We start from the raw sequence: 18,922 nt of genomic DNA on the forward strand, positions 1-18,922 counted from the left end.
TAACCGTTCGAATTGGAGGCTGTGTTTACCACCTATAGTCAGCCAGTCTGGGGAACTCTGGGGCAGCCACCATTCCACACACTCAGCATGGCTTTGTTCTGAAATGGCAGGAAGATGAATGAAAACAGGTGTGGAGTACACCCCCTGGAATCAGACAAATTGGGGGGGGGGGGTCTGTAATTTCAACGAGGGGAGCATCTGCGTGGTGTCAGTCATTTATGTTAGGTTCTGTTTCAGATACTTTGAGAACACAAAAACAGAAAGAAAGAAGGATTCTCCTCTCCCAGTCCCAGTTGAGGGGTGTTGAGATGAACCAGGTGAGGGTCTCATTAAAGAGCAGGTGTGCTCCTCCACAATTACACCTAATTGATGGCTGACTAGTGAAGGTCAAATGCTCCAGCGGTGAACAGATAAATCAAGGGCTATTTCAAACCACTCCGGCAGGGCAGGGCTAGCATTAACTTGACAGTGTGTGTTTTTATTGTTCCACAAACCAGAAGCTGCAGCCATTACCTGCATAGCTTCCTCTGAGCATTCCCTTTCTTCACTCGCTAGAGCAGGCAGCAGCTAGCATGAGCCGAGGATCTGAAGGCAGTGTCAAATATAATTGAGCCACACCAGCTTTAGCTATTAATTACCAAACAAACGATAATGTGCTCTTTACGGTCAACACTACAGTATAGGAATTGGTTTATTACTTTCAGCACTTTTATTTGTTTTTAAAACGGTATTAGGATTTTGAAAATGGTGCGTGTATGTATGTGACAAAACCATTTTTGGTTCTTGTGTGGGCCTTAATAGACGGTGTGGTTTCGACCGCTGCAAATGAGTTTGTGTGCCTCTTGTGTGCTTCATCATGGGTCTGCCACTAACACCCAGACACGTGTAGGATGTAAACACATATTTCTCACGGATCACACTCCTATTTGAAGTCGGGATCCACCAGCCTGGGCCACGAGCTCCTCCAGCTGTTTTGAGTACTATTGATATACAAAAACAGAACACTGCAGATTGTACTTCCATGTATACAAATTCTGAATGGTTCTGAATATGCCAGCTAAGCTTTAAAACACAAAACATGTCTTGACTTTGTTTGATGGATGTGTTTGTGTAGCCATGGCAGAGAAGGGAACTGAATATGCAGTTACAGAGCTATCATAGCCAGGCCAGCAGCATGGTCTGTGCCAAAGCCCTGTGCTTCTCATCTGTCCAAAGACAGGCCTGCAGAATGAAGGTGAGGGTTGAGGTTCAGGAGCTAAAGAAGCAGTGGATTGTTTAGATGGGGCAGCCAGTATTAGCTGCTGGGCAGTTGACGGTGGGTATTGTTAACAGTTATGAACTTTATTATTAGACATTGGAATGTGGCGTTCTCAAATAGTTTACCAGTCTGGTAATCCATGAAAAGCTAACCTTAACTAGCGGACTTATGGTTTCTCCAGTTGTTTTTATTGAGTGCATGCTGTAGTTAAATGTGCTTATTATAATTTGATGAATATGCTTTGTTATGTATACTGCTACTGTGTTTTGTAACATCAGATCAATTTGGATTTCTACGTAGTTCACATCACAAAAACAGCACATCATTTTGCTTTTGTTAGTCTATCCTCACAAGGGGCCCAGGTCTAAATTATATATATATATATATATATATATATATCATTATTATTATTTGTTTATTTAGCAGACTTTATCCAAGGCGACTTACAGAGACGAGGGTGTGTGAACTATGCATCAGCTGCAAAGTCACTTACAACTACATCTCACCCGAAAGACGGAGCACAAGGAGGTTAAGTGACTTGCTCAGGGTCACACAATGAGTCAGTGGCTGAGATGGGATTTGAACCGGGGACCTCCTGGTTACAAGCCCTTTTCTTTAACCACTGGACCACACAGCCCCATATATATACACATACATACATACAGGTACAGTCTTGCTTCTTGACTCTAAATGCACACAGTCACAGCCAGGCCAGTGTTTCTCTTTTTCTTTTTCAAAGCGTTGTTAATTTGTAGCTACCTTTTTTCCAGGTGTGCATCTTTACACAACCAAAGAGGGCACGTAACGTTTGCGCAATATGACCTTGATATTGAACAAGTATTTCATGTGGCTACCAGTAAAATGAAGAATGTTGAGGATAGTATTTATGGCATGTAACCAGGGAGCACGATCAACCCTCCATCCAATAACCTCACTGGAAACAGCGGTGTTATGGCCACTGTTATTTTTGTGTCTGGCCACCTCTTGTTGGGTCCTGATCCAAGATCACATTGTGGGTGATATCATGACAAATACATCCAAACACTAAGCCAATGTCTGGCATGTTTACAAATATTAGTAACCTGCAGGGCTGTTCCATGCCACTTATATTAAGAGATAAGCGAGCTGGTCAGAGTGATTGTGAGAGACTTGTGATGCAAAATCCAGATCCAATGAAATTCCCATCTAATTATAAATAGCAAAACCAGACTATCAAGTATAAATAAGCCCTGGTCATCCCACCTGAGCAAACTTTGAGGTGGGAGGTCTGTGTGTGCTTCTCTTACTTCCAAGCAATGCTGTCCACAAGGGCGAGTGTGGCTTCCTCAGGTTCTCCTGCTGCGTGGAGGAACTCGAGTGACACTCAGAATAATTTGAAGAGTAAGAGTGCATGCCTCCTGACACGGGTTACAGAACAAGACAGCCGTGCTGTGAGAAAGCCCCTCATGACATTTTCCTGCCCGGATGTTTTGAAGACTCTCCTCTCCCAGCACTGGAAGGACCTGCAGGAGGGATTTTCAGATTCTGAAGAGCTCAACAAAGAGATCGAATTCCAGAGCGATGAACTGCAATGGACAGCCACGAAAAGGGGTGCGTAGTAATTTATTTTACTTTAGTACTCTGTGTTGCAAGGACTTTTTCTTATTTCATTTACTAATTTCTTTTTTAAATATTAAATATTTGTGTGTTTGTTTCAGTTTTTTTAACCTACTAAAATATTGCTGTGCATCTGCTGCATGTTAATCTTCAACCTCTCAACGTTCCTTAACTCCTACATCCTCCGACATTTCTAGGAACCGAAGTGCAAGCAAATCTCTTATTGTTTTTAAAGTTTTTTGCAGGTACATTTATTTGTATCTTCCCCTTGCTTAAAAAAAGAAAATTGAAACTTTACACTGTAAAGGGTCGGGTGCTTGAAAGAACAACCTACGTACTGTTATTTTCGGATTGTGTGGTCTATTGTCAAGAGTTTGCTCTTTGAAAAGCAGTCTGAACACTTTCTGAATGTTACATGTGTCTAACTGTCAGCTCCCTGTTCCAATAAGTTCTGTGCAAGTCAGCTGCAGATCATTATCATCCTATTCTGATCTTCTAATGACATTTAATCATGTTTGCTAGCTCAAAGAACTTCCAGACAGCCCCTGTACTGTCTGTGACAGAGGCTGATCATATCAACAGGAGGGTTTTACACACTTTGGAAACCTCAGTTCATTTATGTTTCGCATCAAAGCAAGTGGCCAAAATGTAACACACAACAAAAAGCTGCACTACACGATCAACTTGAATATTCTTTTAAACAATTAAAGGCTGCAAACCTAAAAAGGACCCATGATTGTCTACTGGGTGTGTGTACATGTATTCCTCTGGCAGTTCCCATGAATGAGAGCCAGATGGAAGTGTGGAATACCTTGTCACATCCGATCAGGCTTTGAGTTATCATGTAATAGTTTGGGGCTTTAAAATACTGAAGCTCTCTGCATCGACTTAACAAACAGCCATCAAAAACACATGTTAAAAAACAACTTCATACACAACAACATAATAGCATCAATACCCCCATCCTGAAAGCTGTGTCGGCTGAGTCAGAGTACAGTACAGGTACTGTATGAATAACATCTTCTGTTTACATGGGAACCTTGTGCTGACACATCATACTTGGAAACCTTATAAATGTGAAAGCCTTTCAGTTTACTATGCACGCTTCCAGTAGGTTTTTAATTGGACTTTAACACTGTATATACAATTTAAGGGAACCTACGTTATGTAGAGTTTATTCGTTTGTGACTTAATGTGTCTATCTTGTACATAAAGGTTTGGGAAAGAGGGGCTATCGGATTGGATTAGTCTGGGTATGCTTTGATCACATGGAATAGTTAAATTGAGATGTGATATCAGAAGTGGATCAAACACAGCTGGCCCTCCTCCCCAGTGCACTCGAACCTTGATCCCCTGCCAACATATTCAAGTTGTCAGATAGCGCCTCACACACCACTGGCGAGCATAAAAAAAGAAAGACTTGCAGCCCAGATCAATCAATTACATAAACAACAGGGATGTCAAGTTTCCCTGTCATCTGACAAAACATCAGGGGCGTAAATTAAAACAACAACAGACTTAGAGCTACATTTGGACAACAATAAGGTATATATATAGCTGGATAATGGCAAGCAGTCCTGGGATATATTCCTTTCTGCTGAGTTTGACTCTGCAGATGGAACAAGCACACAGCTGCTAAATGCCTAGTACTTTGCCAGTGGAGAAGTTGCCTGGATTGGCAGTGGAGGAGGAGGAAGAGAGGCAGGTATTGCAGGAGGCCTGGTTGAAGAAGGAGCCTCTAGAGGAAGCAAGAGAGAGCTTGGACAGGTTCTACAGAGCCCTTTTCAGGGCAGACTTGAATCGGCTTGAGAACCTGATGCAGAAGTACCACGAAGATGTAAACGTGGCTTTCGAGTCTATAGGGGTGAGTTATAGTGGCAGGTGAAAAGCAGTACTACTTACGGGCTCTCAGGTAAAAATGCAAAAAAAAAACATAACAAATGTGCTGCAATTTCTACATTTTGGATATATATCCACCACTTACACCGTACAGGGTTATTTCGGGCAGCCGTTTATATAGACCAGGATGCTCTACCTGAACCAGACACCGATGACGTAAGCGTGCGTGCTGTACTTGTAGCACTGCTAATATGGAGCAGCATCCAGATATAGAGCCAAATTGGGATTGTTTATAGTGGTTATAATGAAAAATTATTGCCCTGAGGGAGCACATGGAGGTAACAATAGTCTTCCCGTGGGGCATTTAATTTTCCACTATGGCTGAGTCTGCAGTACATATTTAATATATGAATCAGTCAAGAAAATAAGTGAGGCAAGGTTGGATAGTAAATACGACTTTATATATTTAGTTTAAATATAGCTTATACAGTAAATAAATAACAGAAAATGTTTTTGAAGTTCATCCTGCATAGTTATCAACGTTTTTTTGACGTACAGCCAGCGGTCCAAATAAGCTGTGTACCTGCCGCTGTTTTTACGCATTCAAAAATCTGAAATATGAACTAAATTTAAATTGAATGCGTACAAATCTGTATAGCAATTTTTGCTGTTTTAATCACCATTTTAGTGTTTGGAGCATCTTTCTTTTGTAGTATGTTTTGTAATTCATTTTCTGATAAGTCACACAATCGCTATTAAGCAGTTTTTTCACATTCAGCTATTTTCTCTTGTTGTGAGGAGTGCAGGGGAGAAGGGTGTTCCTTTGAAAGGGGGCAGGACTGACACTGATGTGAACCAATCACATGACAGAGGGAGACTATTGTCCAGTGGTGTAAGAATGTTAGGGCAATAGTTCAATCTATTTTTGCTCCTATGATGAGGTTTCAACCAATCACAGGCCAGAATTTACAACCACTGATTCATATATATATATATATATATATATATATATATATATATATATATATATATATATATATATATATATACACACACACACACACACAGATTAGAAACTTGATTTTCCATTTTAAGAGTAGCTTTGTAATTCACTTTATTATAAAAAATAATTTCACAATTATTATTCACCACCGGGTGTCAGCGTACACAAGGTATGAATCCTAAAAATAATAATGATTAACAATCAGCTGTTGTTAATTCAGACAGAAAGATCATGAACACCATGGGGTGAATTTAATGAATTACACCGAGCTGTATATTGCTGTATTTCTCTGAGCGTTCGCTTGGCTGTTTAGTTGAGTGGCTCAAGCAGAAGTCGGACAGCTAGGAGATTCTGGGATTGAATCCAGGTTCTGGGCAGAGAAGGCTGGTGCCCTCTCTGTGTGCAATAAAAATATCAGCAAGACAGCATTTGAAATATGCAGAAATAGCTACAGATTTTACTGCATGTAAAAAATATTTAACAGAAGTGGGTTAAAAAGCACATAGGACCTGAACGTACCTCAGACGCAGCACACAAACTATGTTGTCACTTCTGTGTATTACAATCGTGCTGCCTGATTCATGAATATCTGCCTTATGTCCTCGTCTGCAGGTCTGTGGTCACTGGAGTACAAGAGGGAGGTCACCAACCCACTGTGCATCACAGTAGCGCAGGGCTACACAGACTGCCTGCGCTACCTGCTGGAGCATGGGGCCCGGCCCAACCTGGCTCCCGGGGGCAAGACGGCGCTGCACGAGGCCTGCGAGAACAGCAACACCGACTGCGCCGTGCTGCTCCTGCAACATGGGGCCAACCCCAACCTGCTGAACGAGGACGGGCTTGCACCCCTGCACCTCTGCAAGACATCGCAGTCATTCAGGTCAGGGGAGCGCAGAACATTTCAGTGCTCTACAATTAAACAAGCACTCTCCGAAACAGCTCTCTAGTGACTTGGTTTCTTATAGTTTTCACTTAAAATTCTGATTGAGCGTTATAAAGTTATAGATGTTATGGGTGCGGAATCAGGCCAGGGACAACAAACCTGGCCCCAGGGAGCAAAACTGCACTGCGCGAGGCCTGCGAGAACAATAACACTGAGTGTGGTGTGGAGATGCAATAGAATATAGGACATTGTGTTGGTATTAAAAGCATAAAATAGCCTTGATCATTTTTTTTTTTTTTTACATTTACTTCATACAGCGGAGCAACAATCGTGCATTTAATGTGTGGCACTATGCACTAAGATATATATATATATTTTTTTAAATTTGAATCAGACAACAGCCAAATGAATTAATCCACCTTTTATATTTTTACTCCTCCCTGGGAGCTATACACGTGTAAAGCTTATGCTAATTAAATCATTTGCAGGCCAATTTAGGCTCCTTCCTATATTATTTATGTTGAATCTTTCCTTTCGGTCATTTTTTTCTTGTCTGAAGGCCGCCATGCTTCATTCGGAGGCCGGATTCACACTAATTATGTTCTGAAGGATGGCGGGGACGTCAACTCATTAGCGTGCTGGTGTGTTGAACATGTTGGCTCCATCAAACCTAATGATGTTTGATTCAATGTAGTAGATGGGCCAGAAAGCTGTATCAAAAAGCCATCCTTTTTATTAGAGGTTGGCAATGTTTTTATTTTGTTTTATTTTTATTTTGACTTTTACACACTATGCAGCTTTTGAACCAAAGCCAGGGATGGCACTAAGACTCTGCTACAGTGTCTTCCTGTCACTGGTTCCACCTCTCTTCTTACTAAGTGATTACAAGTGATGAACTGAATGGATATAACATGATGGGAACACAAATGCAGGGTGACAATCTAACTTTTTTTGTTTTAAATCCTGCTGCGTGAATATTTTTTTGTACCTTATTTTTTATTTTTTTCTTGCATTCATTCAAATTCTACTGCACAGAATTACAGGGAATTGCACTTCTGCAAATTATGCCACGTTGCCAAGAATATTCAGAGCTTGAACTAAGCAAAGTAATTCTCAGAATTCATCTTATTAATGTAGAATTTCATAGATTGTACTTGATATTTTACTCATTTCTGGAATAACTCCAGTACTTCATGAGCGGTCATGGCACACCCATGTTTTATTTAATCCTTTACCTAATCCTAGATGTAGAGAAAGAGTAAAAAAAAATGACATTTAACAGTGAATGTTTATATGTGATCTGGTTTAACATGTAAATCATTCAAAAATAATACATCGACACATATTTCTTTGTAAATACTGAGAAAATGAGTTTAATATACTTTTTTAAAAATTATTTTCTATTTTAATAAAATCTTCAGTTAGTGTGTGAATGTGATTATTATTACTGGTCAACATTAGTAAAACAAAGAAGCGTAATTTTACAGAAGTACGAAACCAGTGTGTGGCACTCGCCGTCACTTTGACCAAAATTATGGTGAACTAAAGAGAGATAGACATACCATCAATTTCCAATTGTTTTGTTATTTCTTGCCATATGGTATCTATCTTTGTATTGTCTTTATAACCACTGACACTGGCATCATAAATAACATGATATGTTTTTACTTTAATAATTACATTCTCATTGATGTCCATTTCTCTTTTATTTCTGCGTGAACGAGACAGTGACAGCTTCTCATTCGATTCTGCCCGGTGTTGGTACATTAACACAGAAGGCTTGCGCAGACAAACTGTCAGTTTGAGAAAACAAGGGGGGTGTACAGTGTAATGTGCAACCCCCCCCCCCCCCCCCCCCCCAAAAAAAAAAAAGAAATAATACGCTTGGACAGTTGTATTAGATTTACCGCTGTATCGTGTATAAAGGGTTTCGCAGCCTCGCAAACAATAACAAACTCATGCACAAACGTTATAATCCATTGCACGGCCGTGAGACTCTCAAAACTCTAAAACACCGGGAGTTTCACGGGTAAACTTTGAGACTTGCCATGCATGCTTTTATGACGAGATCCAGCATGATGGGGAGCACTGGGAAAAACAGGCTCACATCCGCAGACCCCCTGGTTCTTACACAATGACACCCCTGTGTTTCCATGTGCCGGAACAATGGACACGTTTGGTAGAAAACTGGCTTGAATTAAATGCGCATCAACAACCAATTACTTTCTTATGGCAGCAGTGCACTGTATAAACCCTCAGTCTCCAAGATGTTTTTTATTTTGTCAGTGCTGAGATGCTGACCACTCCTCTAACCCACTGCAGAGTGTGTGCCTGTCTCCCTGCGTTAGCGAGATCCTCAGACTCCAACAGTTTTCTTCTCACTGGGTAAAGGAGTGAGTTAAGGGTTTAAAAGTCCAAGCTCTGACCCCTTCACTTGTGCTGAAGACACTTTGTATGCTTTTTTCACAGCATGTAACAATTTTAAATACGATTCAACGCTTTACCTTCAAAAAGGTTAAACAGCTGCTTCCTAGTACCGAGTCACTTCCTTAGCTGTGTACAGTACATGCTACGAGCTGATTTCTAAATGGACTGTTTGTGAAGTGAGGAGAGGGGTCTGGCCACAGGGTGTCACTGAAGCTTCATACCGTTATTGGCTGAAGAGAAATGCCTCTACAGCATGCAAAAATGTTACATTTCACAAGGAAAATTCAACTTTGCCATCACTGAGATTGAAAATGTTTCTTTTTTTTTAAAAAAAAAGGGAGCACTTTAAAATAAAGGCGGCACATTCCTGTGAATTCCAATGCATTAGCTGCTATTCCTGTGGGGTTCCACTTAAATTCATTATGAATTTGTACCCATTTTTTAAAATTCTTTAGAAAAATGCATTGGTTATATTTATATGTTACTCCCGTGCAATCCTATGAAACACTGCGGAAATTCATATGAATTTACGGCCATTGTTTTAAAGTGCAACCAAAAATACATTACACACTACTGGCAATACAGCATTTCAGACACATTTTCCAGTGTAAAATTGCTCTGAAATGTGTCCATATTACTGCATTTTTGCCTTGTATTAAAACAATGTGTTTCTTGTTATGCCTTCAGATGTGCCAAAGTCTTACTGAGGCACGGCGCTGTGGTTGACCAGCCCAGTGAGGAGGAATGCGAGACTCCCCTGCATGTGGCGGCCAAGCATGGTCTGAACAATCACCTGCACCTGTACCTGCGCAATGGGGCGGCGGTGGACTGCACTGACAGGTCTGGAGAGACCCCGCTGGGGGCCGCCTGCGCTGGGGCCAAGAGCCCCGAGGAGCTGGAGAACTACCTGAAGGTGTGCCGCTTGCTGCTCCTCTATGGAGCCGAGGCCAACGCAGTGGACAAGGAGAACAGAAGCCCGCTGCACAAGGCTTGCAGGAACGCCCAACACAGCCTGGTCATGCTGCTCCTGGAGAACAAGGCCGACATCAATGCCATCGACTACAACGGGGGCTCGCCGCTCTCCAACGTGCTGCAGAACAGCAACCTCAAGCTGGACCTGCAGCCGCACCTCACCGTGCAGACCCTCCTCAACCACGGGGCTCTCAAAGTCTGGCCACTGGCTTTTCTCAAGGTAACACCAGAGGTGTTTTTGTGCTGTACAGTTAGTGTACTCCCAGGGGTGTCCAATCACAGTCCTGGAGGGCCGCTCTGCTCCAGGTTTAACAGGTAAAATGATATAATTGACTACTTCAGGGTCTCAGTGGAGGTTTAATTGGTTCAATTAAACAATTTAGAAGAGGGTTAGTACAAAGACCAGGAGTGGAAGAGCCAACTTTGGACAATATTGGAGGTAAGATGAACTATACATTCAAAATTTAAACTACTTGCCATTCTATCATCCAGGGCCTGAAGTTTATAGATTGCTGTATAATACAAATGGTTGTATACTTAACATTGCTCTATACTAATTGAAAAAGATATTGGATGTACACGTAATATTGCATAAGCTCTTCTCAACTATTACTATTTGATTAAAACAGATCAGAGGTACTTAAAGAACTGTGGGATAGGTAACAGCTGTTGTGTTTATATTACATTTCAATGGTTGCAAGCAAAATAAATAATATATTCTTGTTTGTGTTTGGCTTTTTTCTTGGGGACACCAGGTGTTGACATTGTGTGCTTCTGCACCTAAAACAATTGAAGTCTTGTTTAATTCCTACCACCAAATCCAGGTGACATGCAAATGGATGGAGGCTGTCCCAGAGGAAATCTACCAGGTGAGCAGATGGGAGAGAGTAGACAGGGAGCTCCCAAAGATAACTACCCTGGCATGGCTTCATTACTACATCCCAGGAACCAACACACCACCACTGACACCATACCAGACACACAGACACTATTACAGCTAAGACTGAGCCAACTTAGTTACATTAAACAACAGGAAGGCTTCTGGTTTCTGTTTCTGTGCAGGTTTAATTTAATAGACTGACTGTAAGATTAAATAAGCGCTTTTATAAAAGGAGAGTTAGACGGGCACGTGGTATAAAATTATACAATCTAATTTATTCATTTTAAAAAGTTTAAGGAGTTAACATGTAGGGCCTCAAGAAAAACAGAGACGCAATGCTTTCAGCTTGACCTGTTTTTAACCTTTTTCAGATTCACCAGAGTTTCTACGAGTCTCTGTTTTCGCTGGAGGGCAAGCCTCGTTGTCTCCAGCACATGTGCCGTTCCGCCATACGGAAACAATGCGGCCACAAGTGTCATGTCATCATTACACAGCTGCCACTGCCAAAGTTCCTACAACGATACCTTTTACTAGAAACCGAGGGGATGCTCTACTAGCCCCCGACACACCACCAGACGGTTGTGAAATCGATGGGCCAATAGTATTGCTTCAGGGTGGGTTTACAAGGGACAAGGGCATGGAAATCACAGCATGTCTTGCATGGTTTTTAAACAGTGCCCGTTCCTTAATTGTACAGTGAATCGGGAGTTGTAGATGACTCTGGATAACAGATAAGTAAAGACAGTTAAAAGACAAACTTGACAAACATACGCTCCATACAAATCGGACTGCCCTTCAATCAGATTACTGTGTCTTGGAATAATATCCTGTGCTAATATTGCTTAACTCTGTACTGTCAAGCAGAATCAATCATGTCACCTCTTACTGCTCTTCTCAGTACACACTTACATGTTACTGTTATCACATCCTGCAGGGGGCACTGTGAGCTCAATTGACCACCTGCTAAGTATTCATAATGAAACATTTTCATCACATTACAGGGTTTGGACAGTTCTAGTTCCAAACCCTTTTTTTAAATACATTTTTGTTTAGGAAATACCTATGGTTGTTTTTTTTATATTAGTTTTAAAGCACCTTTGTACTTAATTTGGAGTAGGAATTTCCAAACAACTCCCTACTTTAAACATTATTACTTAAAACAAAGCTTACCTGGGAGGCCAAGATCTCCTTTATTGATTGTTTTCCATTGTACTATCTCTCTAAAACCTTAAAGAGAACTTTATAATACCTGTGTCCCACTGATAATCCCAGCAACTACAAGCTGACCAGCAACAATTACAAACTGGAGTCCCAAATGCACTGGTATCTCACTGGTGCCCCAACTGGTGGTCAATAAGATTAATTTGACTAAGAGTGTAGACAGCAAGCATTTGGCTTTTATATGCTAGTAAACATGACTGCTATATGAAATAAGACCTCTGGCCTATTTCACCTGATATTACTAACACTTATACAGGAGGGAGTAATTGTAAGAGAATATTAGGGAAAAAAATACTTCAAGTTTATTAGCAAGCTTTAAAAGCTCTACATGTGCATCACTGGGAATGGAGCTGCAGACTCACCCAGCTTCTAACACATGCAGTGAGCTGTTCTGCTGCTTGTACTGTATTTCATTATTGGTTGCACATTGCTATTGGTTTTGAGTTGTTGGTTTTTTTTCACTCTACAAGTTAATATTAAAAGTCATGTTAGTTCAATGTTCTGTGGAAGCACATGTATTTTATGCATTTCTGTTTTGATTGAAAAAATCAATAAAGATTTGAAGTCACTGCCAGTAGAGTCATGTACAGCAAGAGTATTAGAAACGTGCTTGACATTACCTAGAACTATGTGCTGTTCACTACAGGAGAAGGGTTCTATATGGAACCTAATCACAACAGAGGTTCTAGACTTGTAGCGCAAGCTCAGCGGAACTTGGTGGATCTGCTACCACAACCAGGCACCCTCTTTCTTCATAGTTCACTGGTGGGTATGTTGACCCAGGACTTACGGATACAAATATCAAACAGTCGCAATTGTGTTAACATCGGTTTGCAGAAACACATCAAACAGCATTGTAAAATGTTTGAAGTGTAGGCTTGTTGTCATCTTTAAAGACACTAACATTCTCCCAAAAATGATAAAGAAAACAAAAACTGTTATTAGGTCTAATTGCTCCATTGGATATTATCTTCACTACACATTGTCCACAATAAGAACATGTGCTGTAATCTGTGTGGGAGTGAAATGAAGCGGTGATATTAGTGAGTTGAGGCTTCCCATTCATTCAAATAAGGATAGCCCAGGGAGGTATGAGATTATTTCAGATGCAATCCAATGTATGTCCTTAACAAATAAGATGCAGTGGCCTGTGCCATATAATGTTTAGTATTCTTACGATAATGTTTCTGCAGTGTTGCGTGACCCTGTGAAAGTGTCTGCTGTTTTAAATGTTACCTCCACACCGATACTGCCCATGTTGGACAGTTAATGCAATACTATTAACACTTTGACCATGTAGGTGTCCGCACTACAGGGCCCAGGGTCCTGTTTGCCGTCAAACTGCCGAGGAGTGCTGCTAGAAAGGGCACTTTCACTTCAGTAATTGTTGTATAAGTTCTGTTTTTCATTACCTTAGCCCAAAATCAGTTTTAAAGAGATGCTAAAAAAATAAGGTTCATTGTTATTACCTATCAAGAAAATAATATTAACAATATTCCAACTAATATCAAGGGGAGGACAATATTTGGCCAATTAAGCACATGTATGTGTAAAGCAATATTCAGAACCTCAACAAGGAATATGATGAAAATATTAATCAATAACCAACCGACACACACACACACACACACACAACCCCACATTAGACTCCTCCATGTGTATTGATTTTCATTAACATATATAATGTGCGTTAACATGACTCATGACTCTGAGGCTTGGTGAAGGGGCTGGCGGTTTCATAATTCAACCTTGTTCCAACAGAAGCCCCCACTTTCCCTGTTTTATTTTACATGACAAATGTAATAACTCATCAGTCTATATACAAATTTAGACTATATACCTTTATAAAGTTACCCCAAATATAGGATTCATTGCAAGGGTATGTTTGAAGCAAGACTGGTTGCATTTAAAATGATGGATGGGCTACAGCACTCATAATATCGCCTATCTGCTTATACACAAAGAAAAAACAAAACATATTCATTCTGTCACATATATATATTTATTTGTATTTCTTGCAAAGGGTATAGATCTGCATGGTCAAGATTCTGCAGTACCCTCTGCTTTTTAGCATTTCCAAAACAATTACTGAACCACGCCCCATAAGAATGACGGCTCATATTAGCTTGCAGGAAAAATTTAGTTTAATCATATTTCATGTTGTTAATTAAACTGGATAATTTATAAGAACAAAAAGGGGTATTTATTAGCTGGAGTGGAAATACTGCAGCATATTAGTGAAGAGACAACCACCCCCCTCCCTTCCTTCCTAGTATTGATGCCCCCAAATGATTGATAATGAGACAGTGCCTGCTATACTATTTGTCTAATAGCTGTGCAATTAAATTCTCTTGTAAATGACCCATGCCTCATTTCATCCTAATCTATGGAATTTTGATTGAATTCGTCAGCTCTAATTGAAAAATACTGCTATTTAATGTCTGCATTGCACTTTTGGATGAGGATGAGTTTAATGAGACCGTGTCCTGATGACCCTGGAGATGGGGGGTTGTTAATGCCCTTGGTTTTGCAAAGGGGGGGGGGGGGTATCTACAGTATTGCACCATTCTGTAAGTAATGTTACATTGTCATGAAAGTGTTTCAGAAGAAGTACTATCATTCTCAAAAAGAAAGAAAGAAAAAGAAAGATGTATTCAAGGATAAATTGAGATTTAAAAAAATTCTCATATAACCCAGTTGAAACTAATGTGTTTCCTTTATAAGAAACATCAAGTATTATTTTAAAATGTAAATCTCCTTCAAGATATCGATCACATTTTTAAAAACTGTGCAATATTTTTATGTTTGATCCCACTAGTAGAACGATGTGTCCGATATGCCTAGTAATAATATGACATTACAAACACATTTCTTGTTTATTTCCTATTACAATTACTGTAGTATTTATAGCTTTATGCTATTATTTATACAACAAAACCAAATCTTATATGAAAAACTTGTACCAGTGTATATAGGTCGCATATTATATTTTTAAAGGGGAGTTGTACACATTATACTGTTCTGTTGACCTATACGCCAGACAGGCATCATTTATTTAATGTGTGTAAATGTCAGTACATTTTGGGATCAGACATATTCATCAGAAATAGCCCCATATCCCTACCTTTACATACATTACATGAATGCTCTTTGATAGGATAACTAAATCTCTGCATGGGTCTGCTGTAACTCAAAGGGTTTAAGGCTCTTGCTCGGTGCAAATATACATTTGTGTTTATTTGCAAAAAATAATAATAATTTTATATAGAGCCTTTCATAGTGGACCTTTACAAGATATAGTAAAAAAAACAATGCATAATACATTAAGTTCAGTTTAAAAAGAAACAACAGCTAATAACAGATATCAGGCTTAAAGAGCATGGAAAGCAGCTGAGAGAACAAGTGGGTCTTGAGAGCTGATTTGAAGCGAGCGACGGTGGGAGCATCACACACCAAGGCTGGGAGAGGGTTCCAGAGAGTCGGAGCCATGAAGCTAATTTTTTTTTTTAACTTTTGCTTGGGGATAACATGCAGGCGAGAATCGGAGGACCTCAGCTTGTGGGCAGGGACATAGCAGGTCAGCAGGTTGAGGAGGTACTCGGGACCTGTGTGATGAAGGGCATTTTAGGTGAGCAGGAGAATTTTGAAAGTAAACCTGAACTTTACAGGTATCCAGTGCAGCTGGGCAAGACGTGGGGTAATGTGTTCACATTTTTTACATCTGGTAAGGATCCTGGCAGCGGCATTCTGAACTAGCTGCAGTCAGTTGATGGCGCGCCAGGAGACCACCATATAGAGAGTTGCAGTAGTTGAGTCGAGAGAAAACAAATGCATGACAGAATATCTCCGCATCTGGGAGGGAAAGGTAAAGATGGACTTTGGAGATGTTTCGAAGGTGGTAGAAGGAAGATTTGACCACAGAGGAGATGTGGACATCAAAGGAGAGGTTGCTGTCCAGAAGTACACCAAGGCTTCTACATTCAGAGAAGGCAGCAGCAGACAGTTTCCAAGGTTCAGGGCAGCTATATTGAGATTCTTAAGTTGAGTTTTAGATCCTACTAGAAGGAGTTCTGATTTGCAAGTGTTGAACTGAAGAAAACTGGCAGACATCCAGGCCTCAATGTCTTGAATGCAAGCCGAGAGCCAGACCATGGCAGAGGGACATCCAGGGTTGAGTTTTAAGTAGAGCTGGGTTTCATCAGCATAGGAGTGAAACATGAGGTTGTGTTGGCGGATGAGGTAATTACAGGGCAAAAAAATAGGTCTGACTTATTACAATTTACAGAATATTATAGTGCAGAATAGCAGTGGTGTGTACTGGATACTACATGCTGTTTGAAGTCCAGTAGCCTACATGTGTATGACAGCATTCTGAAGGGTCCCTTTAAAGAAGCGATGCACTAGGCTCAGACTCCAGACACTAGCTCCTTTGACCCCCATGGTGCCCACACGGTCATGTTTACAGGTTGTTAAGGATTAGCATATCTCTAAGACAAAACACCAGAGAAGGCAGATTTTAAAAAAAGCCATGCAGTGCTTAAGAAGACAAATAAGCAGCTCTTGAAGTTTGTGAATTTCAGGATAGTCCAGATAATAGCTGATAAACAAATGCAAACAGGTTTGCTATAGGAATCTTGTGATGTTGATAGCGCGGCTTATCTTGTAACCCCACTGCAGGGGGTTATAGAAAAGTGTTCCTCAATCCCACAGCCTAGTGTGTACCACAGGTAGGCGGAAGCTATGTTTTTAATACTTGTTATTTATTCAGATATGTATAATGACCCTTCTGTTTAAAACAGACAATCCCCTCTGAATATAAACGGTAGGGGAGACCGGGACAGCTGTAACACGGGTTAATTTTAACACCTCAAATTTCTCCAGTCTGAAACAAGCTACAGTGATGAAACTCACTCTGCACCTGCGCTGTTAGGTTCCCTGCTTGCCTCTAGAAAAGAAACTACCTGTGCTTAAAGCTTAAGATTGCATCTACAAAAAAACGATTTTTGAGGTAGGTAAGTAAATTTTTTTAACCAACTTTATTTTTGTGATATATTCCTGAGCAGTTCATGAATCCAAACCTATATATTTTTTATCACTAATCTGTGTAATTACAATTGGCACAGTTGATTGATGTTAGTTTAAGTTGTTTCTTGTCAGAACATGAAGTTTAGTAATGGCTCCCAGGGTTGGGGCCAGTTGTAACAAGTGTTACAATTGACCCCATACAACACTAGCTCATTTTTGTATTCATTATTTTGCTTTCAGTATGCTAAGAGTTAAGTGAGAGCGTACCGTTACACACATCCTGGAGAAAGCATCGAAGTCCAGAATGAGGGAAAGTCAGTGCGATCTGGCAAAATCATTTGATATTTGCCATATAACATTATCCAGATGTTGTAATTCCAGAAAGAAGTTAGCTGAGGAAGGATCTGGTACCTCATAGGCTCCTGCAATGCAGCTCCAGTCTTCACTGAGGAGCAGGGGGAAACAGCAGAATATATACTGAAGGCTGCAGATTCGTACCATGGACTGAGTCACCGTAAGCAGGATCATAAATTGCGCATGGTGTAAGACAATGCTGGGCTTAGTTAATAGTTGATATTGACAAACCAAGTGTTGAGAAAACTGGCAGTAGCCTAGCTGTGTTCATGGCGCTTTTCATTTATTCCTATTAAATAGCAGAAAGTGGATTTGAAACTATTTTAAAAGTAAAGTGGTGTCTTAAATAAGAATGATATATATATATATATATATATAAAACGTGTTATTTATTTGTTATTCTTTACAGTGTTGGATTTAACTCCGACCACTGTTACAACTGTCCCCGGTCATGGGGGTCAATTGTAACACATCAAATGGTTTCTGAGTAATGACGCGAAATGTAATTATATATATATATATATATATATATATATATATATATATATATATATATATATATATATATATATATATATATATATATATATATAAGCCAGACTGTTTCTGAAAATCATGATTGCTTATAAGCTGTGCTTGCTTTTCCTTGTTGTACTGAGAATTTAAGTGCGCTAACAAAACAAGAAAATAGAAAAACGAGATAATATAACATTTAAAAAAGACAGTTAAATTGTTTGCACACCGTTGTTATTAAAGTGTTTGAAATGCATCCGGTTTTGTATCTATATCATTATCATCCATTGCTTTACAATCCTCTCGATTCAGCCACAGCCTGTAAACCTAAACAAAACAAAGTTTAGGAAAATATTTAATGCACAACTCATTATTGAAGTGTGTTTAGATTACGCCATAAATGGAAAAAAAAATACCCGATATATTTTTTAACAAATTGATTAGAAAGGAAGTTTTACATATTTTATAAACCATATGAACCCGCTTTGATTTTAATAAGTAGTTTTCATACAGTCGCAAGGGAGTATGCTGATCACGTCTAATGGGGTGCTTTCCTTAAGCGAGAAGTGTGCTAGATAACATGTGTACAAACACATTGTAAAACAAAGTATTACAAATTAAAAATAATGATGAGTATTCGCCCGTTATAAACTATAATAAGCGCCCTTAAATAAAAATAATAGAAGATCGCATTCAGCGGCGGGCTGTGATAATAAATCTTGTAGCCTCATTAGAGCCGATTATTACTACAGGGGTCGAACAATCAGCTCGGATTCGTAGTATAACACTGACACACACAATTCCTGAATCTTCGAGTAACGCGGTAGCTCGTTAGGGCAAATAACGCTTTTTTCAACGTCTTTACCCAGTCCTTTCGCCGTTGTGAATAATCACTCCCTGATTTGAATTGTTAAAAACTCCACCTCTGTGATTAGGAAAATGCCGTGGTCC

The 18,922-nt window shown here is 39.9% G+C and overlaps 1 protein-coding gene across 1 annotated transcript; it reads left to right on the forward strand.

The window, feature by feature from the left end:
- The first annotated feature begins 2,427 nt into the window (after positions 1–2,427).
- LOC117400430 (ankyrin repeat and SOCS box protein 18-like) lies at positions 2,428–12,584 on the forward strand. Its single transcript, XM_034000390.2, has 5 exons — positions 2,428–2,848; positions 6,309–6,576; positions 9,694–10,198; positions 10,734–10,847; positions 11,230–12,584. The coding sequence occupies exons 1-5, from the start codon at positions 2,554–2,556 to the stop codon at positions 11,413–11,415; spliced, it is 1,368 nt and encodes a 455-aa protein (XP_033856281.1). The 5' UTR covers positions 2,428–2,553; the 3' UTR covers positions 11,416–12,584.
- Positions 12,585–18,922: the final 6,338 nt, after the last annotated feature.

The sequence above is a fragment of the Acipenser ruthenus genome, chromosome 10, assembly GCF_902713425.1.
Source record: "Acipenser ruthenus chromosome 10, fAciRut3.2 maternal haplotype, whole genome shotgun sequence".
Taxonomy (NCBI): domain Eukaryota; kingdom Metazoa; phylum Chordata; class Actinopteri; order Acipenseriformes; family Acipenseridae; genus Acipenser; species Acipenser ruthenus.